The sequence below is a fragment of the Xiphophorus hellerii genome, chromosome 15 (assembly GCF_003331165.1).
Source record: "Xiphophorus hellerii strain 12219 chromosome 15, Xiphophorus_hellerii-4.1, whole genome shotgun sequence".
In the NCBI taxonomy this organism is placed as follows: Eukaryota; Metazoa; Chordata; class Actinopteri; order Cyprinodontiformes; family Poeciliidae; genus Xiphophorus; species Xiphophorus hellerii.
Window position 1 is genome coordinate 4,635,968 of NC_045686.1, and position 23,909 is coordinate 4,659,876.

The 23,909-nt window shown below is 39.0% G+C and overlaps 1 protein-coding gene across 1 annotated transcript; it reads left to right on the forward strand.

Annotated features, from left to right (window-relative positions):
- Nucleotides 1–2,748: 2,748 nt before the first annotated feature.
- Nucleotides 2,749–23,594, forward strand: LOC116734554 (endothelin-2). Its single transcript, XM_032586024.1, has 4 exons — nt 2,749–3,143; nt 13,979–14,132; nt 20,678–20,797; nt 21,526–23,594. Exons 1-4 carry the CDS (start codon nt 3,083–3,085, stop codon nt 21,626–21,628), a joined length of 438 nt encoding a protein of 145 aa, XP_032441915.1. The 5' UTR covers nt 2,749–3,082; the 3' UTR covers nt 21,629–23,594.
- Nucleotides 23,595–23,909: the final 315 nt, after the last annotated feature.

Below are 23,909 nucleotides of genomic sequence, written 5' to 3' on the forward strand. Positions count from 1 at the left end.
CTCTTTGGCAAGGGAGATATTTCTTCTGCTAGCGTTTGACGAGCCCGATTGTATTTACCCAGAATGCCTTGTGCTGTAATCCACTTCCTGCATTTAAAGCAGTCTCTTGTCCGCTTGCCATTTGCATATCAAACTGCATCACAGTTCACTTTACCAAAGCGAGACCCAGGTTTGGAGGCGGACTATCGTTTTTGGTCAGCATTAGTTCAGTTGCACATTCACACCTCCCCAAACGAACCGGACCTCACAGACAAACAAACTAGATTAAAGTGGACTAAATTTGCAAACAAAGTAGCAAATTTGATTCTAATTCTTCTATTATTTTTGCTAATGTTTAGTTTGCATAATCTTGAGTAACTTCTAAAGGTTGCTGCTGATCTTCACATCTGTTTCTTCTCTAAAGTTCTCACCGTGTATTTCTGTCGTCAGCTGCTGATGTTTTCCTTGGTCTACCTGCTTGATGTCTCTTACTTGGTATCCCAGTGGTTTGTTTCTTCTTCAGGACTTTCCAAATGGTTTTCTCTGGCTGTGGCCAGTGTTTGTGCTCTGGCTCTGACTGATTTTCCATCGTCACATTTTAACATGAAACCTCCAACTGCATAGGCAGAACTGCTATAAGTTGATAAATGTTCAGTTGCTCTTAATTCTTGCAACAGCTTTTGGAAACTCGATACATATTAGAAATATTGGCACAATCTTATTCAAATCCATCACCTCTGTGTTGGCTCAGTTTAACTAACACTAAGATTTGCATAGGAAGGAAAATTCGATGTGCTTAGCTGTGAGTTTTTAAAAATCTGATCCTCTCCCAGTTTGTTGTTTTAGGTGGAGGTGTTTGCAGGCCTGCAGTTGGCCCAGTTGGGTTGAACAGCGCTGTGAGAGATGCTCAAAGCTTTGGATGTTGTTGTAGAACCTAACCCTGCTCTAAACTATTCCACAACGTTCGCCTTGACCTGCTGGGTTTCCTCGGTCTTCATGATCCTGGTTGTTCTCTGATGTTCGCAATAAACCTTTTGACATCTTCACGGAACAGTTGCTTTAATACCCAGATAAAATTACACACAGGTGGACTCAGTTTACTTTAATCGGTGTGGAAGTCATTTGATTTTCTCAGGTTTTAGCGAAAAAAGAATCTAGGTTTATTTCTGTTGTCCACTAATGAGACCCTGCCTGTTTATGTTTCCTCTTTTATTGAGGTGAATCACACATGTTGGGACAGCATGTTCATTCCATGGAGGTTTACAAGGCTTTTTGGAGCTGTTTTTGGGGGAACCCAACCAAGTGACTCTTTGGAGTCCTATCCACCACAGGATCTGCTTCCCAGATGTTTGGATTGTCTCTGTGAACGTCCTATGATGGTTTACCACAACATTTATCCACGGTTAGACTGACAGAAAGTCAGCGAGACAGCTTCCCCTAAACCTGATAAAACAGAGAACCACTTAGCTGCTTCTTGAGGTTTTGTCATTTTCCTGGTGTTTTCCTCCAGCTGACCTCAGAAGAGACCCATTAACAAAAATGCAGAAATATTATCTGCCAAAGTAGTAGTGAAGCTGAAAACGGCTCGTTTGGGACTGAAATGATGAATGGATGATAAAGGATTTGTAACATCCTCCATCAGTGTGCTTGTTGGGTCGAATGAGCGAACACAGACCTCACCCTCCCTCAGTTTCACCTGGAGGACGGTGAACAGCCGCGAATCCGGTGTGTTGGTGATGCAAAGCCAAAGTCTTAGCCTGTCACTCAGCAGAAGGTGTTTCTGATCGTCTTTTTTCCCCCGGCTAATGGAGGGAGAGCGTCTCTGGGTCTTTAGTTTCAAATGGGTCTGACTGAAAGCCTGAACAGAGACGCCTGGGAGAAGATTCAGACTCCAAACATCTGAGTGAAAACGTCTGACTGACGATGAGGAGAAATGACCTGCGATCAGATCCAAGATGGAGGAGAAGATGGACAAGCTCAACAAGACATCCATCCATCTTCCATCTTTCACCTTCTATTCTTTTTTTCTACTGTCCATTCATTGCTCATCCATCTACACCGTCATAGTTTTTGTTTACCCATCCAGCCATCATCCATCCAGCCGTGGACTGATAGCTGGATGTTCTCCTTCTTCTATGGAGCTGAATGTATGGTTCTGGTCCCAGAGCATCATACTACCACCACCATGTTGAACAGAAGGTTTGATGTTCTGGTTCTGAGCATCCTGTTAGTTTTACAGCTAATGTAACCAGACACACCTTTCTAAAAGCTTTCTTTTGTCTCTTCAGTCCACAGACGTTTTTCCCCAAAGTCCTCAAGATCATCAACACTTTTCTAGAAAATGTTAGTCGAACCTCTGTGTTCTTTTGGATCAGGAGGAGTTCTGCCTTCAAAGTCTCCAATTTTTGCCCAGACTCTCTCTCTTATTGTCAAATCATGAAGTAGAAACCTTAATTGAGGCAGTGAGATGCTCATCCTGATCATGGTGGGACACTGAGGTTAGAAAAAGAGGTTATTCACAGCCGATGACCAGGCTGAAACACTTAAGTGTGGAAAAACAGAAGGAATCCATGAAGTGGAAAAACGTTTCCACACCATTACAGACAGGATGGCATGGATGTTTTTCCTTCTTCATGAGTGTGTAGATTAAAAATAAACAGGGCAGCTTGGTGTGTGAGGATGGCTTTGTGAGGGAATCCCTGGAGGGAGCCGTCAGACTCCAGGTTACAGAGCAGAGCCGAGCAGAGCGGACCACAGTGAGAGCGAGACACAGGTCAACCAGAGGAGGCTTTAATTTATGGTTCTCATTGCAGGAGCTGCTTCTCCTCTGCATCCTCCTCCTCCTTCTCTTTTCCTCTTCGCCTGTTATCACACAGCTCATTATCCTCCCTGCTTCTGGAGCGTGCAGACGCCTCTGAGCCCCTCCACACCGGGGTTTTCCTTCAGCGCTACCTGACCGGATCCGTCTGGACATACGAACACAACGCTAGCATTCAAACCCGCAGGTGTTCAGGTCTACAGCAGCCACGGTCCTGCAGGGTTTACCGGTTGGAGACTAAAGAGTTTTCTTCTTTCATTTCACACCTGGAGGCTGCAGAGCAGCATGGACTTCACTCTCTTCTGGCTTCTCGCTACGACTCTGATGCTGATCCATCAGTTTCAAGGTAAGACCTGTCCTAAACTTCAGAATTTATTCTTCTACTGTTGATATGGGTGAGGTCCTGTCTCTAAGCCAAACTGAGAACTTTGCTTTAAAATTGCTTCAATGTGCATCTTCTCACTGTACACAGTATTACAGTAAGGCAGCTCCAGCTCTGTGATCTCACTAAGTTAAAGGACTGTGTCACTGGGTAACTAAGGACACATAATGCATGTTTTTCTTCTATAATTACTCTTGGAAGTCCCAGCTTTAATATCAGTTGCATTGCAGAGGATGGGAGAATTTGACAGGATAATGGCAGCTGAGTAATCTGAAGGGCTGGAACTGAGCAAAGGTGAGGAAACGTAATAAATGGGATGAAAGCATCAAATCTGGGTGTGGAAAGAATAAAATTTGTTACGTTTTTCTGTTAACTACAATCTGATGGTCAGTTTTGAGCCTGTGTTGCCTGGATAAAATCCCAGTTTGTCTTTTTTAATGTCAGGTTTAATGATGAGATGTGAAATAAAAGCAACATTCTGCTCATTTGTTCCAGAAAGTGAATCTGTTTCAGTTGGAAGTTGATTATTTGCACCACAGCTGAGGCAGGTTCGTCTCTAAGTGGTTGCAGCTGAAGGTGAGTGTGTTAAAGGGATTTCTGTGTAAAACTTGTAAAAGCCTGGTCTGATTTGGCTGAGAGGTGTTGATAAATTAGATTTTTGTCTTGTGGTAACATGCAATAACGCCTTCCTTGACAGTTTCACACATTACGACAGACTTTGGTGGGTAGTAATAATTAGATGCATCACTCAGGGTGGGACTAGCCCAGATTTTGGGTTGTGTTTGTGTGCTGTTATTCAGTCAGAGAGGCCATTTATGGATTCTTTATTTCCCCGTGGTAAACTGATGCTTTTCGCAGTTGTGTGCACTAATGAGCTTTGCAGGACGGAAGGACATTTGTAACGCCTTCAAGAAACCAAATATGTGAAGAAAACTTTCCCCGTTGCCCAAAGAGGCTGGATAATGCCTGAGGAATGTAATGCAAAACATCACAGTGGGGGGGTCATGTCTGCACACAGGAAAATCTGGAATGTGTTTGACCCTGGGGCTGCTGGCCTTCTACCTGCAGGTTCCTGTCTGCCCCTGCATGAACCCAACAGATACAAACATAAAGGATGAGGATCACAGGAGCTCTTTGTGTGCTGCAGAATTTAATTTTAAATTGGATTTACAATTGCATTTTTACTGTTGTTCTGCTATGACTGCATGAATAGGTGAAAACAAAACGTACCCTCAGGCTGGTACATCTCATGCTCAGTGAAAGACCCAGGATTAGTTTTAAAAGCTTTCTCATTTCACATGAATCCTTTCTAAGTGATAGATGTTGCTAAATCCAGAGATTGTTAGGAGAAGGTATGTAATCTAGAGTTTATGAGTTTGGCTGCCACTCCCTGGTTTAGGTTTACCTCACACTGTTAACCCAGAGGAATCCGCATGCTACTGTTGATGATGCTCACAGGCCCCCCACTTTAATTCAGTTTAATTTGAATGTTATAAAGACGTAAAAATAGAAAATGAAGTTATAAATTAAACAAATCTCTGATCTGAAGGCACCTGCCTGGAACGCCCTGGTCTCTCATGATGAAAAGATTTGAAGACTCGGCTCCATAAAAGTTTCTTTTACAGCTGCAGAAAACGTCATGTTCCTCTCCAGCTTATTGTTTTCCTGACCTGTTAGACAGACTGTAAGGTTTAAAGTTGCTCTTATGTCAAAGTAATTCTCTGCTCAGATAAAAACAGCTTTTAACATCATAAATTCTTATTTTATTTTGTGAAACAACCTGAAGCAAAACAGCATCAAAATGTATCTAGTTGTGCATCTTCCTAATTTTTTCTTTCATTTGCCATTTAAGATAAATCAATCAATCTTCATTCCAGGAGTTTTTGGATCTCATTCAAGATGCAATTCTTAAATACATTAACAAATTCTATTATAATTTTTATTCTTTTTTAGGTTAAATTTCTTCAAAATGTTATTTTTCATTGTTTTCCACCATATAAAAAAAGATTTTCAACTTTTCTAATTCTACATATGTTCAAATAATTAAATAACCAGATTATGATGTCATTGCTTTGTAGTCTTCTGATTGGTTGATTCATACCGACTGACCTGTGGATGTACTTTAAGGCAACAGCTCAGACAAACAGCTTCCTTGTGTGACATCATGGAAAGCAGCCAATCTGCACTGCAGCTGAAGATGCTTAATGAAAAGCCTCAGGAAGAGGCTATTAGTCCAAATGTAAGAAATAAAATTAATCACAGATTAAAAATGGACTCAGGGAGGAAGACAAAAAAAACTTGGCTTTGATGTTTGAAGCTGGTAATAGAAATCAGATTAAACTGCAATGTGTAGCAAATTTTAAAATGACACACTTATAGCTTGGAGCATTGAATGTTGTATTTAAAGCTCTAAATCAGTACAAACTACCCTATTCAACAAGATTACCTGTGCAAAAAACATTCCAGGTTTTTCTGCAAGGTACTTTAAATCTCTGAAAACCTTTAAATATCAGATTTAATTTAGAAATCGATGAATACTGATACTGAGACTGGCGATTTCCCTCATTAAACAATAAATTTTCCTCATTTGGTTTGGCTAAAATGCAGCTGTAAGCCGTGTATTTAAGTTAATTTGCATATTCTGGGTCAGATTTGCTAGATTAATTCAGAGTTAATGGAGACTTGGCGATAAAAGGCCTTTATATGATGAACACGTGTTGAAACGGGCCAGCATCAGGTCTCATTTAGTTCTCCCCTGATATTCAGATCAGCCTAACTGCATCTGGTCTTATTTAGGTCTGGAGTGTTCAAATTTAAGACCTGAATTAAACAGAATTAGTACAACTTAACTTTTTAGATGCCTGCAGAGACAGGCATCTAAAACGCCTAATAGTTTTAGATTTAATGTTTTCTTCTCCGTGTCTGCCATCCGAGATGTGGAGGAGAGCAAGAAAATGCAGAGAACAAAACCTGCATGCTGTCTGTGCAGAGCCGGCCCGGCTCTGAATCTGCTCCTTTCTACAAGAAACAGATGCCAGATCCAAGTCACTTAATATTTTATTAGCAGATACAGTAATCTTCTACCTTTATCCTCCTTTTGTTCTAAATCTGATTTTAAGTTGATTTCTTTGTGTTTAATAGTTAGATGTCTGACATCTAATACAGTTTAATGGAAGAAAATATCAGTTTTAATCCTCAAAACCAGAGAAAAAGAGAAACTGTGGACATGCTGCAGAAAAAGCAACAACTTTCAAAGTATCTAATATTTTATCTGAGACACTGGAGGCTGATAGAAACCTGAGAGCAATCAGTCCCAGTGACAGGTGTGAGAAGAAATTACTTTCTGGAGGAGCAAAGAGTTTACAGTTTTGAGAAAAACGTCAGAATTCTCAAAAAACACTATTTCAGAAAAACTTATATATTTTGAAATCTGAGAAAAAAGTTGTAAGATGAATGTTCACAGAAATGCTGTGAGCAGCCTGAATTCATATTCAGTTTGTAAGGAAAAGATTTGTTGGTTGTGAAGCAGGTCTCCTCTTTGCAGGTGAATTTTGAGTATTTTTTCTCCAGATTACAGATTTCAAACATGTTATTCTGGGATTAATCCTCTATAAAACAGTAATTAGTAGATATTAGCCATCAGTGATCATTTAAAGAAGGTTTAATCCCAGATTAATGATGGGAGTTAAACAGTAGAACGGCTCCATCAGTGTGTGAGTTGAGTCCTGCAGTGTCCGGTCTCCTGGTGGTCAGCTGCCCTCCTTCAGCCCACTAGGGGCTGTTGCTTTTGGACCATATGGTACCTCTCACCCTCTGTGCTGCAGGAACCTTCCAGCAGTTCTCCGTGTTCAAGCTGGAGACGTTTAGGCTTCAAAATGTGCCAGGAAGGAGTTTAGCTTGGCTCTTCTGTTGGCATCATCTGTTACGTCCAAAGAAACCTGAGTTTGCACAGATCAACCTCCAGGATTGTTGGTTTTTTTTTTTACTGCAAACACAAAACCGCTTCACGCCGAAGAGTTCTGGTCAATACATTCATTCATGCTGATAGCTGCTAAGATGTTACCTAATCCTCTGGGCTGCCGGGGGATTCTGGTTCTGGCCAGCCCAAACACGGATCAGCAGCTGATCCACCTGTATATATATCACTAAATATTGTGGAGCTCCTGTGGAGCCAAGCAGAGTCTCCTATAACAGGTAACAGATTTTCAGCAGAGCTAAGAAACGTTTCCACGTTAAACTAAACGACTTCAAAACCAGTTTTCTTTACCGTCAAACAATAAATTACAAACTAGACGTTTCCTGTTTCGTGTTGTAATATGTTGTTTTTTCTAAAGTTTCAAGTATAATAATTAGTTTATGATATATTTTTCATTATTCCATTTAATTGTCATAATTCATTAGTCGGTGGATCGGATCAGTTTGTTTCTCCACCTTTTGGTTCACTGGTTTAAGTGCATGGTGGAAGTTTAGATTTAGAGTTTCTTCATTTTTTATTATTATGAATATTAATGATGATAATAATCTAGTATTTTTAGACAGGGCCTGGTAGAGAATTTATGTCTTTTGGCGAATTAAATTCTTTCTTTACTAATAATTTACTAAATTAACATAACAATCATAATTAATTAAGCCAAACATTGTCAATTGTTGTTTCACTGCAAACCTCAACTTTGGATTTGCCTCTTTTATTCTGCAGACATACATGTGAACCAACAGAGGCAAATTTCCATGACTTCTTGCATAAAACATGAACGTTTATGGAACCGCAGAACACTAAAGGAAATTACAGGAGAGGAAGCCGAGTTGCTGACGGCTGCTCAGCGGACTGAACCGCTGCCAGGAGGGGAGACAGGAACATCTCAAGATGTGAAATGGAAAAAATGTTGTGTTTGCATCCATAAAGCGTGATACACCGCCTGGAGCAGGAAAACAATAAACTACCAGCTTTCAGCATGAAATCTGACATCCCGTCCGCCGTCTTAGACAGGACACCGGTTGCACACTGGAAGGAAAATGCTGGTATTGTTACAGATGTGCCAGCAGACGTGAATAATATTAGTCTGAGTTATTACAACTGAAGCTGGAACGTCACAAACAAGTGATTCTGAAACCTCCCAGGACTTAAATTTCAAATTGGCTCAAGACGAACATCAAACCAGTAAATGCTCGCATGTGGTTTGCGTCCCTCTGGCATCCATTAACAGATCGTAGAACAGCCTGGTAAAATGTTGGTGGTTTTATTGTTTTAACATCTTTTTTCTAGTTTTGCTTATGCTTTTCACAGCAGCAGGAGACTTCTCAGACTTTTGAAATTTAACCTCACTGACTGTGAAACCGCTGATTGATTTACTTGTTTACCAGAACCGATTTTGCACCGCAGAGTTCGGTCTGCCGGTTGCAGAACGACATTCCTCCAGCAGCTCAGAACAAACAAACTTGAATAAGAATCTGAATCTTCAACCTTTCTGACCTTTTTTCACAGAAACTGGGTTTGATGTTAGGCTCCACTTCAGGAAGTCAGTGACTGCTAGTTAAAAAGACTTGTAGGTTTTAGATTGAAATGCCTGCGGCTCAGAAAGCTTTCAGGCGTGTCTGATTCGTCTGATGCACGACTCTAACCTGATTCAGGGCAGGCAGGACTGCAGGTTACAAAAACAAGGCAGGCGAGATTGTTTGTCTTTCATGAGACTGAATTACGTTGGTGAGGAAGAAACGACGATGACAGCCGATCGCCAGGAAACTTACAGGTGATGAGTTGAGCAGCTCTCTGGCAGACTGGACTTTGGAAGAGGATGAAAGTTTGATATTGGTACCAGTAGAGAGTCTGTGGTTGAAGTGTTGAGGCCTTTCAGGAAGGAAGGTGAAAGTTCATCCAACTCAAACAGGTTTGATGTAGTTCAGGTTAAAATCAGGAATGTTTTACTCCGCTGTAGGTTTTCAGGGATTCAGACATGTTGAACATTTACAGTTTTACTTTTTTTTTTTAATTTTCTGACTTTTTGTCTGTTTTTGTGTCATTTTCTGACACTTTTCCTTTAGACCGCAGGTCATATCTGGCCCTCCAAAGTTTTTTATGTGGCTCTCTATACTCCAAAGCGACACATAAATATAGCCTTGAAGACAACAGCTGTGAATTTAAATATAATTTTAACAATAAAATTGCAGCAATTTTTGTCTTTATTCTGCCAAATTCTACCAATCAGTTCCTTTCACGATCAAGAAATCCACATAAAATCAACAGATTCCCCATTTTTTTGCATTAAGTCATCATTGTGCGTTTGCTGCAAATTTTCCTCAAAAATGTATAAAGACATTACAAACTCCCACCTGCAGGTGGCAGTAATTCTTATTTCTACTAAACTGCTGCCTCAACTTTTCTTGAATTGAAGTTGCAGTACATGATCAATAATAGAAGGTGACAAAAGGTCACATTTTCATAAGCTAAAATATTGCAAAATTTCACAAAATCTTTCATTTTGACTGTAAAAAGTCACAAATTCTTGCAGTGACTAATCAATGTGAAAAGATGTTAAATGTTATTTAATTTTAATATGAAATTGTTGAATACAGAGACTGTTTATTAATATTTTAACAGTTTGTTAAGGGATTTTTATCAATACATTCTGGCACAACCGGCCCTTTAAAACATTCACCCATGTTTGACATTCCGGCTTTAGACTGTCTTATCGTCTGATAATATCTGGGAGCCTCATTTGGTTTGTTAGAAAGTCCAAAAGAATCAGAGGCTTCAACAATTACCAGGATCAATGACTACCTGACAAACAGACTGAATGACTGCGTGTCTAACCAGGTGATCAGCCAGCAGGAGCACCACAGGGTCTGTACTCGCACCATTCCTTTTTCACTCCATACAGTCCAACTCCCACCATCAACAGAAATATGTTAACATCTAATAAAAGCCAAATGATCCCTGCTGAATGGTCAGACATAAAAGTCTTTCTGATCTTTGCAAAAAAAAGTTTTAAGGTTAGTTTGAAGTCGATGCAAAATGAAAACATGCTGAAGGATTGTCAAAGAAGCTGATAGACGAGCAGGAACCAGATTTGTTTGGGTGAACACATGGATTTCATCATTCAAAGAAGGGTGTGGTGAGCTTTGAGGAAAGGAAAAAGAAAGGGACCGTTTGAATTTTTTACTTTTGATATCCTTGTGTATTTAAAAAAAATCTTTTCAGTATGTTTAGTTTGATTCGGGCGCTGCTCTGGGCTGCTGCAGTCCCTAAAGCTCCAATCAAAGCAGGTCAGAATCTCCTGGTGGCCAGACATGCTGGTTTTTATGTGTTCACAACGTTTTCAGGAGAGACTTCAAGGCCAGTTTATAAGAGAAACCTTAGAGAATACTTAAAATGGCAGCGAATAAAAAGGCTAAGCGTGTTTTTCTTCACAGGAATCTGTAAGTACTATTGTAATGAGGGAGAGTAGAAGTACACAGAATGCATCTGTTTTGATCTATGAATCATACAAGCAGAGCAAAAACAATGGCCAGGAAAATAGTTAACATCCATTTTAACTGGAAAAAAGTGGAAGTTTGAACATAAATCGTGTCAGAAACAGAAGAATCAAAAAGAATCGATTTGGTCCAATACTTTGAGTTTACATGAGAAAATAAATAGAAGAACTCAACTCCAAAATCTCATGTAAAGAAGCTGTGTCATATATTATTTGTGACAGTTGTATTTAATAACCTGACAGAATGCCAGACTGGTCAAAAAACACCTCAAATTGTGGGGTTGAGACCTCTGAGTTGCTTGTTTAACTTTCCATGAATAAACCAATGTGCCCACAGGCAGGAAATTGAACGAGGGCGCGCTCTGTGTGCTTTTGGATACACGATGACCGTGGCTAAACGGCGTAACATCGCCTTTTGGCGCCGCCTCCAACCTGTCAGCGCTCAGACGGTTCTGACCTGGAGACGCTCAGTTCTTCTAGACCATCTCCAGTCATTGGGATCTCCTGAGCTGTCTGCTGACAAATCTGAAAGAAATGAATTTTCCAAGCTCAAACTGAGCACTGCGGTTCCAACTCCGGTTTTTAATCACTCAGGAAGTTTGTCTCTGAAATCAACCCCAGACTGTTCTCTCACCGGCAGCGTTTACAAATTCGCTGCAGTTTGCGTCGCTAATTCCTGGAATGTTTTTTTGTTTCTTTCCGAAACAAGCACATTTATACTAATATTTTATGCTTCATCAAATCAAAATAGACTAAATGGAAACGGTATTCTTGAGTAAACTCCAGGTTCTGGTTCATTAAACAAACTCCAGCTGGTGAAAACATTAAACAGACATCTTGTTAGCTGGACGTTGTGCTCTTCCTTTCTCATCTGCTGGCTTGTGATTGATAGATGAATCTCTGGCTGCTGCTACTGCAGTTGGGCCAGAGCAAACCCAAATGAGTAGTTTTCTACTTTGGTTGAATTTAGTTTGGCTAATTATCATGCTGGTAGCATAACTTATGGATCTGATTAGTACTTTATGCTTATTGCAACTAACTATAGATAGAGGTGCTCCCTCTAAAAATGCTTATTTTAACACATTCTATTGTACCAAAGAATTTCAGATTCTCCAGCTGCTTTTCTTTCGAATGTTTCAGATATGGTCTAAAAACTCCATGAATGGTTGCGTCCACACAGCGCCGAGGACTTTACATTGAGAAATATTGTTGTGTTTCAGTTTCACAAAGACTTTGTTCTTCTCCTAAAGATAGTTGAATGAATCAATGCTGTTTTCCAAGATGTCCTGAAAGCTTAAACTCTTACTGGCGGTGAGACGCCGCAGAATGTTACTAAAAATAAAACAAACCCAAAGCGCTAAAATTAGCCAAGGTATCTCAGAAGGTTTTGTGCATCTGTTAACAAAATAACAGCTTCCATGAACAACAACCTCAAATATTTCATTCTCCAGGACAGAGCAGCATGAAGACTAGCCCGTTTATAGAGAGGAGAGGTTATTTTGCTCACGTGTAAGTCGTGTAAAACCCTCTAGAGACGCCCAAACATTCCCGTGTGTGCTGTAAGCTACATCAAAGCCTATCTGCGGTCTCTCTCTGCTTTATGGGTCCTGAGTGCTGGTTTTAACATGCCCTGGTGTGCATGTTGTTATGTGCCAGCGAGTGTTCAGGTGTAGGCACTGAGTTGCAGTGCATTATTTCTGTTCCTGCTGTGGCCTTTATGCAGTTTAGTGGTGTGAGGCCTGCTATAAGGGTTAGAAACCAACAGCTACAGGAAGAGTTTGTCAGCCAGGAGCCAAGGTCTTATTGCAGAGAGTAGTTTGTGGACTACTTTCTGTAATCTTGTGTCTATCAAGTTGACTAATTTTTTACTTTCTTGAACTGAAAGCAAAGCCAAATTTTTATTCTACGTTGTGTTTTTTCAAGCTGCCAGTAATCCAAGCGTAAATCATAGCCTTGTAAAAAATATTCATGGTCCTTGAAGATTTTCACAGTTATTCTAATTAATCACAAACAAAATGTTCCAGACAAAGAAAAGAGAAGCTGATCTGTGTGTGGTTGGGTGAAAAATTCGGCTATTCACAGATTTTTATCGTTGAGCACAAACGAAAGATTTCAAAGAAAGCAGAAACTCCCATCACACAAACCATCGCTCTTCTCTCTAATCATTTGCCGTCTTTAAAATCTGGCACATGTTGCGCAATTTCAAAATATGATACAGGAACTGGACCGTGTGGCGTGACTTTCCTTCCAGGACTGTCCAGTATTAACGCCGTCCATCATCCCATGACCAACCGCCGTGTTCCTGCTGAGGAGAAGCTTTTCCACAGCATGAGGCCCGTATGGGAACGGCGTGTCCAGCATGCTGGTCTTACACCACACTGAGATTTTGCAAGTGGGACAAAAAGTCTTTTAAATGCTGGAATACAATTTTCTTGTTTTTGTTTGCGTTACTAATTAATTGTAACTTCTATCAGACTTTTGTGTGAACGGTTTGTGGACCTAAAGTGACCTGCATGTGCAGAAGAAGAACATCACACAGCAGCGCGTTGTTTACAGAACTACTAATGGACGCCAGTGTCCATTTATTGATCAGTTTTGAAGTTGTTGAGCAAGGAGAACTGACGGTATTATGAAAGCCAATTTCTGCTGCTTTTCTTTTGATTACCTTCATCCAAAGTGTTAGCACTACTTTCTTCATCTTCTTCTGGTGCTGAATTATGACTCGTGTCTCATGTCAGTGATGTAAAAGTCAGATTAAATGCAACTTGACAGTTCAGACTGTCCACACTGTGAAAACTAGTAGATATTTATTTAATTTAGCACCAAATATTGGAAGTGGCACAAATCAGATATTTTTTTAGGGCGAAATGATCTGAACTGGGCCGTTCAGACGCCATGCACACATCAGGTGTGAGTCGCATTTTCCTGCTGTGTGAACCTAGCTTTTGACCAGAGTATGTTCTTCTGATTGTTAATTTTTTTAAGATTATGTGTCCATAATGGAAGATCAACAAGAAAAACAGTACAAGAGAAAGAGAAGATATTAAGGAAACGGCCAAGAACTGGACTTTAAACCCCCCACAGCTGCATGAAGGACTGCAGCCTCCACATGAGTTGCTCTGGGATTTTTAAACTAGATTTTTCACAGCAGTGGTGTGATGCAGACCTCATGTTGTTTCATTTGTGTCACCTCTCTCATCCTGGCAGTAACTGAACTGGCATTGCGATCGTCTCTAAAAACAAAATCTAAATGTTTTAGCTAAAAGATTGCTCATTTTGAGCTGATAGTTCCCATGTCGTTAATCACTTTCTTTCCTCTGTGTTTCCCAGCATCTGACATGAGCCCTGTGGCGGAGGAGGGCCCCCTCGCGCAGCTCGCTCACACAGCCCACCGGCGAGAAAAGCGCTGCTCCTGCGAGAACCAGAAAGACAAGGAGTGTATTTTTTTCTGTCACATCGGCATCGTCTGGGTCAATACCCCGAGGTGAGCAAACGGGAGATCAACATTAAACATTTTAGGAGTTTGTTATTGTGGTAATGGCTGAGCTGGAGTGCTGGGCTGATGATGAAGAATAGCAGAGATAAGACACAATCTGCAGTAGCTGCTGGATGGGAGGATATGCAAACAGCAGCTGCAGTCCAAAACGAAGACAAACTGTCTCTGTGGTCCCGGTTCCTCATCACTGTTTAAGTTCTCAGCCTGTAAGGTCATTAAATTACAGATGGGAAGAAACAGCATCTTTAACTACAACAAATATTAAGTTTCTTCAGAAAACTGTTGGACCCAAACGGTCTGAAATTAATTCTACAACCTCTAATTAAAAGACAACAATCTAATAATATTTTCCAAGATCAGTGATAAATGAAGAACAACTACTGCAGTAAAGTTCAAGCCTCTTTAATTGAAAATACAATTATTCTTTACATGCTTGAGATTACCAGATTAATTTAGCTAAAGTTAAACATTTTGTGAACAGAGTACCAGCTTTCCAAAGTGAAGCTTCTCCTGCTATAAATCTGCCCAGCTGGGAAGATGAATGTCAAAGACGTCATGGTTTTCCCCAGAAAATATATTTCTAATGAGGACCAACATGAAACTCACACCAGATGTACAGGGAAACCAACCGTATCCACATGTACAAAACATATAAATCCATGAATTATCTTATGGGTGATAAAGTGGAATCAGGCAGTAATGAAGACGCTTCTTAAGAACTGTTTTCTGTAAAGTATGGAACAAATTATCTAATTTGTTGCTCAGCTATAATTTTGGACACAAACTGTCTTCCATAAACTCTGATCTTTATTCCTTTTCATAAATTTACAGTTGGATTGAAATCATTTGTCTGACTTGTTAATCCTTTTGTTGAGAATGTTTTACATTTCTCTATTCATCCTTCGTTTAGTCGCATGATGTTCCCACGTCCTCACTTCTCTACTGGTAAACATGGCGCATGCAGCGGCATCTAAAGAGTTAATGTTTGGTCTCACTGGACCATAGCACACCCAGTTCTTTAAAAACAGCAAACTATTTACAATATACAAAAATAAAAATTGTTCAAACAACAAAGATGTGAAAGTATCAGCACCGTTGTAATTTAAAATGAGTAAAACTGTGAAAATAACTGCAGAAACCAGCGGTGATGGTTCTAGAGTCCAACAGCTGCTGGGAGGAAGAACCTGTGATTACACTCATTTTGCACATAGGATGCAGAAATCTGTCATTGAAGAATCTCTAGAGTTTAGCAACAGATTCATTCAAACATTGTGAAACTAGCACCAACAGTATGTTCTGCAACGGTAAGGTTGCAGAGATCTTACCCATCATGCTCCTGGGGTGATTCCTTGGTAGTAAATTAGGTTTTATAGGCCACCAGTACGGTTTAAACCAACTGGTGTTAATTCTTGCTGATAGTAACTTGATTTCTGTCTAAATACTTTTTTATTTTAGCTATTTTCTTGGCTTTCGACCTTTGGCTTACAGAAACCATCATGTTGAGATATTATGAGAATATTGATTTTAATCAAGACACATTTTGCAATATTTTATATCTGCTCCATCATCTTAAGGACTCCTGTGTGGAGTGTTAAAAATAGTAAAGTAGCTGGTCCTCAACCAGATAGTTTAGGCGCCATGCCGACTGCCTGATAATAACTTCTGGTCCCGGAACCAGTGGTGCCTACAGTCCTAGACTGTTCTAGATAACATTGGCCCTAAAACGTTGCTGAAGTGAATGTAGCTATTTACAACGTAGCTCCTTCCCCATAAAGTTCAAACTTTGCCTGTGAACGTTTTAATGACACCAGAGGAATACATGTTTAAGTTAGACTAGAGACCTGACTCCAGTTTAAAAGAAAAGAAGAAGCCAAAATGTCACTGAAACATTGTTAGGACCACATGCATGTCTTTTAATTTGCCTGGTTTTAAATAAGAGGAAACACATCTCCATTCACAATCACCTCCAACTAACTGGATTTTAGTTGAGTATGCACAAGCAATGACTGAGCAGTTAGCTGTGGTGGAGGTAATAAGAAAGCACATCTTTCCTAAAGAAGGGTAATTTCTGGAGTGTTTCCTCTGGTTTCCTAAATAGCCGGCTTGAAACTTTTAACAACAGAATGAAGAAACCTCAAGAGTTTAAGGCTATTATAGTCAGATGCTCCTTTACCCACAACCAGTTAACCCCTCCTAGGCTGCTCCCATTTAGAAATCGCTTACCAGTGCAGTTGGAAATGTTCCTCAGAAATGACTTAAACTTGTAAAACTTTAGCTAAGCATTAATATCTGACCAGTAAAACCAATGAGGAAAGTGTTCTTTATAGACTGTAAAAATGTGCCTGATTTCTGAAAATCAGATGTGTTTCCCATCAGTTCAAGTAACAGCTAAAGCTCATTTTTTTGTCATTTCCCCATAAATTTGCAGATGTTTTGAGGCTGAATTAAAGGTCTTTACAGTCAGACTCAAAATTAATTAAGTTGAGGTCAAGTAAAAAAAAGGGTCTCACCAAAATAGCTTCCAGAGAGGATCCCAAACTGTCTCAGATTGTTGGTTTGGTCTAAACATAGCAGTGTGGTTACAGGAGATCTTCCTGCCTTCTCCATAAAAAGCTCTTAAACAGCAGAAGCGGTGCCCACCATCACTAACTGCCACTAAACGCTGCGGTCTCTTTCGTCTTAAATCATTCTCTTAAAAACATTCGTCTCTTCAGTAAGCCAACTTTTCAGCTTGAGAAATGAAAACACCTAATCTAATTACCAGCATTCCAAGAATTACACTGATGGTTGGTGAAATGTTCAAATCTATCATTTCTAATTGACTTAATATGTGATTGGCAGCAAAAACACAACGCAATACTTTTTTGTACAATTGGATATTCAGGCAAATATTTAGTTGACAAATATTAGTAATGAACTCAAAAAATTAATCCTTTCTGAAAAAGAGACAAGAAGAAACCAGGTGTTGAAAGAAAACCATCAGAGATCCTGTTTGTCCAAACAGCTGGAAGATGATGGTCAGAGGAAACTGGAAGTAAATTATTTGGTATTTAAAGGAACAAATGCTAATATTGCAAATCCCTTTAATAAAGAAAATCCAATAAAATAGTTTTAATGCAACAAAATGTGGCCCTGTATTCAATTTAACGTAACATAGAGTAGAACAGATTCACTAATGGCTTCATACAAGAAAATGCAAAATAATTTGAATTTATGGTATAAAACTCATTTAAAGTGTTTAAATGAAATTTCAGATTTGTCTGCTGTTAGGGACTTGGAATGGAAATCTGTTTAAATTTTCAAGACTTTTCCATTCTACAATTTAAATTATTTGTGGCAATACTTTTTTCTTCACAAAATTCTACTGTTAATATTTCATTTCTAGATTCTGATTTTCACTGTAACTGCCTGGAAAACCTTAACGCTCCCAATTCCCAACATTCCCAATTAGCAGCTACTGTATCTCTGCTGGGAGTCATCTTTGTTTTGTTTTAGTGTCACTTTGTGACGTTGCACTGCAAAATGTTGCACTGTGCACTTAGTTTTACACATAAACATTCTGTCAATCAATCATGATAAAAATAAAAATAATCTGAAAAATACCAATTAAGAAATTATACAAGCATTTGTTGTATCATTTTCTCAGTAAATCCTATTTATTGAATTAGATTATTATTTAAAAATAAATAATAATCTAAAGTCTAATTTACATCAAAATTAACAGATCAGTAAAACTATCTGACTTTTATCTGAGAGCCTTGAAGAGCCTGGAAAATAAATTGTTTTTTTATTACATTGTTATAACCACAAACATCAAGTGAATCATTTGGGAGGAAAACAACAGTCCTATAAAGTAAATGTTGCTTAAAGTCAGAGATTCACCCTAAGAAATGTCCAAATAGTAGTGAAATAAACGAGGAGTTTGGGTTTTCGATAGCTGCCTTTAGGCATCCAGCACAGCTGCAGTCCAGGTGAAAGACGGAACGGAGAAACGGAGGGATGGAGGAATGGAGAAACGGAGGGATGGAGGAACAGAGGGACGGAGGAACAGAGAGTGAAACTCAATTTAAGTTTTCTCCACATCTGGACACGTTGGATTTACAAGGACACACCATGAAGCAGTTTATCTGGCAGCCACCGCCGTAAACATCATCCAAACGTTGACTGTCTAATACGGTTTAAATACTCTTACCCTCGGTTTCCATGGTAACACCGATGTTTGGGCAGATTTTTGTACTTGTGTCAGGAACTGTCAGCTCATATTTTCAGGTAATAAAAAGAGACATTCTCTATTAAAGCTGGGAGCTGGTGCGTTTGGTCTTAGTAAATCGATGTACTCAGCATGAACCTTCTTCTTTTGGGGCTTTTAAAGACTTATTTCTTTTCCAGGAGGGAACAATTTTACAACACTCAACTGCAGCCATTTTAAAATACAGAAAACGTTGGAACGCATTGAAGATTTCCTCTGATTTATGAAGAGGGGAAAATCTTCATGCAGGCAGTTAAATATTTCAAGTTTTTGTGCCACCAACAGTTAAGTAGAGTAAACACAACATGCAGTTTCCAAATTATTCTGTTTTTTTAAAGGAAAAGTTATCAAAACCAACCACTGTTAACCCAAAAGTCTGCATCACTTAAAAAAATCATGATGATAATCCCCAAAAGAACATCAGAACTGCTGTCACACGGTAGAGGCAGTATAATGATCTGGGAATGCTTTTCTGCTTGAAGGAGAATCAGATCCACATCTGAATGATTCAGAAAAACAATAAAGTTCTGCAGTGGCCTAGTCAAAGTATGGACTTAAATCTGAATGAGATGCGAATGGAATAAATTGTTGCTAATCCTAATCCATGAATTTTCAAATTTCATCATTCGTTACCTTATTATCACTTGTTGATCTGAAACAGTTAAGTGGGGGAACAGAGGAAAACAGAAAGACATCTGGAAGGAAGCAAATAATTTATTCAAGTCTGAATGTAAAATGATGTTAAATCCATAACAGATTCAAACGTGTGCAGCCAGCTTTCTATCAAAAGTCCGGAGAAATATGAAAGTCCGTTATGAATGAATGTAAACGTATGGCTGCAGCTGTGGTCAGACTCCAACAACACCAGCTACAGGTCCGGTTCTTTTAAAGCCAGAAGGCTGCAAAGGTCACATCAGACAGTCCAGTAGCTGCCACTCATCTATGTGAAGGCAGAGGAAATGTTGGCACCGATTTCTGGGCTGTTTGATGTTTTCTGGCAACAATAACAGGGAAGAAACATCGAGTATCTGCCACTATGCAGCCGTTACTCATTGAGCTGCAGTTCAGCAGTTCAGCAGTTCAGGTCACCCAGATTTATTCCTCCCTGCAGCCCAAGAAATGGGTCCTCTGACACTCAGGAGGGATGGAAGGTGGAGGCAACAGCAGGGAGGTCAACAAGCCGCTGAGAGGAAAATAAATGATATTGTTACCTTAAATGAGAAATGAGGCAACTGAGGCGGAGGAGGAGATGAAAGGGGTTATATGTTATCTCCAGCTGTGGGGGGGAAATGAGATCCAGATGTGCTGCCGATAACAGAGTCGTTCAACTCTTATACGTCTAAATTTGGTTCAAAAATGTTCCATTTGGAAGCAATTCTGGTTTAATTTGCTGTTACACCTTTATTTAAAGCTGAAGCGCTGAGCTGCAGACGGTTCCCGCTGCGGTCGCATTAATGCAGCCGATGGTCCGGCTTTAACCTGCAGCCACTCCGGCACCACGAACATCCAGCTCCAGAAACAGATCACAGGAGCCATGTTTGTGGTTTGTATTAAACTTTGGCTCACAGAAGGATAATTGCAGGTTTTTGATGGATTTCTGGGAAATCCTTTCCAAACCTTCCAGTTTGTAATCGTGAGCTCGAATTTATTTTGAGTTCAGGTTTATCTGTCATGAGCAGTAAATACTGAATTCATTGAAGCCTTTTACTGTGAATAAACAATGTCACAAATATGCAAATTAAAGAAATATAGCCTTATGGTGTAAAACAGTCAGATTATTAAAGACTCGTCAAATATCCGCATTCATAAATCTGACTGTAGAAACAAACTCAGAGGTTCCTGCACCAAAAACAAAATGAATGTTAAACTTTATCAGGCTTTCTGAAATTAAAAAATTGAGGTTTTAGGAAGTGAATGAATGAATCCCAAGACTGCTGTGAACTAGAAATCTATATTCATGCATATTTTTTTAATTTGAATCCAAACATCTGTCAAAATATAAATGTTTTTTAAAATTAACCTTCTTTGATGAGAGGCACATCAAATATATTCAAAAGAGAATTGGAAATTGGCACTAAATATTTAGTTCCATATTAACTATTTGGTTTCAAACTAAATACTTGACTGTAAAATAAATATTTAGTTAGCAAGCTAAATATGTAACTGGCTGTGTAGAATCAAACTGATCCTCCGGTTTCAAGCAGCTAATTTTTTAAAATTGAAGCCATTTTATCAGAACTATTCCAGTATTTTAAAATAAATGTCTGAATCTTTTGTCTTCCAGCCAGGTGGTGCCGTACGGATTCGGGTCGGTGCGCCTCCGGAGGGAGCTGCAGCGCTGCTTCTGCACTGACTCACAGGACACTGAGTGTTTCAGCTTCTGCTCTGAGCACATACAAACACTGTGAGTGAACACACACACACACACACACATGCATGTTGACTGCACATGTGACTGCACATGAAAACAGAGACCAGAAGCTCCAGGGCCTGATGGGGGATTTTACGGCCTCCATCTTCCCGTTCTGGTTCTCATCCAACACTTTCATGAGATTTCCTCCTGCAACTCTGCAAACAAATAACCATACAGGCACAAATGGACACAGGTGCAATTACTGTACTACATTATATATTTGCAAATTTGGTTCCTTGCATTGTTGTAAATATTATTGCCGATATGGTTTACTCCCATTTATATCTGATTTTCACTTAAAAACAGTGACATTAAAGCCCGTTTCACTTTTTTCCAAGTAATTTTAAAATGTCTTATTTAATACCTAAAATGTTCAATGCACTGGATCAATCAATCAAGTTTATTTGTGTACCATATTTCAGCAGTTCAAACTGCTTTACATCATAAAAACACAAAAATAAAGTCATGAAATAACATTCAGTCACCAATTGAGAAACTTGTAGCAGTACTTGTCGAGTACAATCATCAAAATCATTAATAGTTTCTTTATTAAAAAACAATTTTCAGATTTATACAATTCTATTTTATCTGTGAAAAAACCAATAAGAGAATTGTTTAAATTTATTGGCTTCATAACAACCCTACATTTAAACAGACGTGAAAACTATGTTTTTATTTTGCTGACCAAGAAAAATAAAGAAAATTGTTTTTGCCTGCAGGGAGGAGGACGCTGTTGTGAAGAGGAAGACTGAGAAGATGAAGAGCTACAGAACTGCATTGTGGGAAAAAAGAAACCGGCACGCTCTCAAACACCAGACCTGAGACGGAGGCGCTTCACCGCTAACACCAGCTCTTCAGAACGGAAGTCCTTCAAGTATCTAAAGCAACTCATATTGGACCCTTCAGTACGTGGCGGCGGTCCGGTCGTGTACAGTGACATTTTTTGTTAATGTGATGATGATGATGTTTGAACTGGAGCTTTGAACACTGACAGGCTTTGGCTCACAAAATGTATGAATATGTGACCTTTGTGTCGACTCCAATCCAGCTTTTAACTGTTAGAAACAGCCGATCCGTGGAAAACCTCAAACCTGAACATCCAGGGAGTTTCCACAATAAAAAGTCCACAACTTTTTATGTTTTGTCACATTACAACCATAAACTTTATTATATGTTTTGGTTATTTTATGTGACAGGGCCGTTCACCTAAACAGACTGAGCCTAGAGGGTCACGGTATCTCTAGAGGAGCTGCAGAGATTCACAGCTCAGGTTGTAAAGTTTCAGTGCAAATGTTAGCTGCACACGACAGATCTGGAAAAGAGTAGAAAAATGTTGAAAGAAAACTGTAAAAATCTCTTCTGGAGTTTATAAAAAAACAGCAAATATATAAGTCTCAATAGAGCTCCAGTTTGCCACTATAACTGCTGAGTTATAATGGTCTAGTTAAAGTACAATTGAAAATCTGTGACAAAACTTTAAAGTGTGAACATCTATTAAATCTTGTTTAACTCAAGCTATTTTTCTGGGATGATTTGTTCGGGTTTAGGAGACTGAATTCATCCATGCCATACTTTCAGATTTTTATTCTTAAATAATTTTCCTAACTTCACAGTTATGCACGACTTGATGTTGATCCCAATGAAATTCATTTTAGTTTGCAGTTGTTATGTCACAAAATGTAAGAATGTTTGAAGGGCGAAAACACTTTTTAATCTTACTCCAGCGTGTATGGAGCAGTAAAAGGGACAAAAATCAGACAAATGGAAAATTTGTGTCTTCAGTGACACAAGATAAGAGTGAACAAGTGAAATTCCAATACCTGCTTTCACCTTGTATGTAATTATCCCTGTAGCGTTTGCACCTTTTTCCATCTGATTTCTTCCTTCCACTAAACTTTCTTGGATACAACGCTCTGTGAACAAAAAGCTTCTTGCTTGGTGTTGCAGATGTTGAAATTAAATCTGGCAGCTCACCAAGAAGAGGTTATTTGTCTTAACAGCAGCGCTTCATGATCCAGGAGAACATTGTGTCCAGTTCAATTTTTTAACAGAAAAATGGCTCTGAATAGTGATTTTTATTTTTATTTTTATGTCTGACTTTTATTTCTCTTACTCCAACATACCACAATCATCAACAGGGGAAAAAAAAAGCTTTTAGGGTCAAAAGTGAAGCCGAGTGGAAACAAATGGAATTCAGTATTATATTTTTTTGCAGTTTTTTTTAAGCTTTTCTTTGGATTTTGGCTTTTTCTCAATTTCAGACGAGTGTTTGTTACTAGCTACTCTTCTGAAAGCAATTTTCCTCTCAAACGTGGTTTGCGGTGTTTGACTCTGTAAGATGTGAATGAAGCTCCTTCATGCTGGGCTCAACAGCTCTGCTCTGAATCTCCATTTTAACATTCAGAAAAGCTGCTTACATTTCAGCTTCAACCTGACAAGGGATTATAATTTACAGATAAACTCGCTTGTTCAAAGACTAATTGTACGATAATTGGGACTGTGAGGATTTCACCTGCTGTCAGAGTTTCAGACTCATCGTGTGAATATGAATAATAATAATAATGATAATAATATATCTGTCTGTAAAGAAATGTTTTTGCTGCTTCGCATAATGTTTTGTGTATTTTTTCCATGAATGCATCAAAGCAGCAGTAACAGCTGTTTGCTGTTTCTCTGTGTTTATATCTGCACCTTTGCTTCTTCCTCCGACATGTTAAAGTATCTGTGAAGAATAATGCACACAGATGGTAGAGTGTAAAATAAAGTATTTATTTCATGTCTAACCCCAGAATCCTCTCCATCTCTTCATTGTGGTGAAATGTTGTCACTTAAAGAACCAGAACAGTCATTACAAATATGTTCAAATCTTTTGGTTTTCTCTGAAAATGATACATGTGAAAAATTCAAAACCTGTTAACCCATTTTTGGGACGTAGTTAAGGACGTTTGACCAGAAGGGGGCAGAAGAACTTCAGAAAACATGTTAAAGCAGTGGCGTCCTAAATTCAGTCCTGAAGAGTTGGTGTACTGCTAATTAAAAAGTTAGTTAACATTAAAACACTACAACAACATGCTATTTGGCAGTAGCTAAAGCGCTAAGTTTA

Bases quoted from the DNA above. Each gene is read 5' to 3' on its own strand.
- LOC116734554 (XM_032586024.1), top strand. From the start codon at position 3,083: ATGGACTTCACTCTCTTCTGGCTTCTCGCTACGACTCTGATGCTGATC. The intron at 3,144-13,978 runs GTAAGACCTGTC...TGTGTTTCCCAG, and splicing joins GCTGATCCATCAGTTTCAAG to CATCTGACATGAGCCCTGTG. The intron at 14,133-20,677 runs GTGAGCAAACGG...TTTGTCTTCCAG, and splicing joins GTCTGGGTCAATACCCCGAG to CCAGGTGGTGCCGTACGGAT.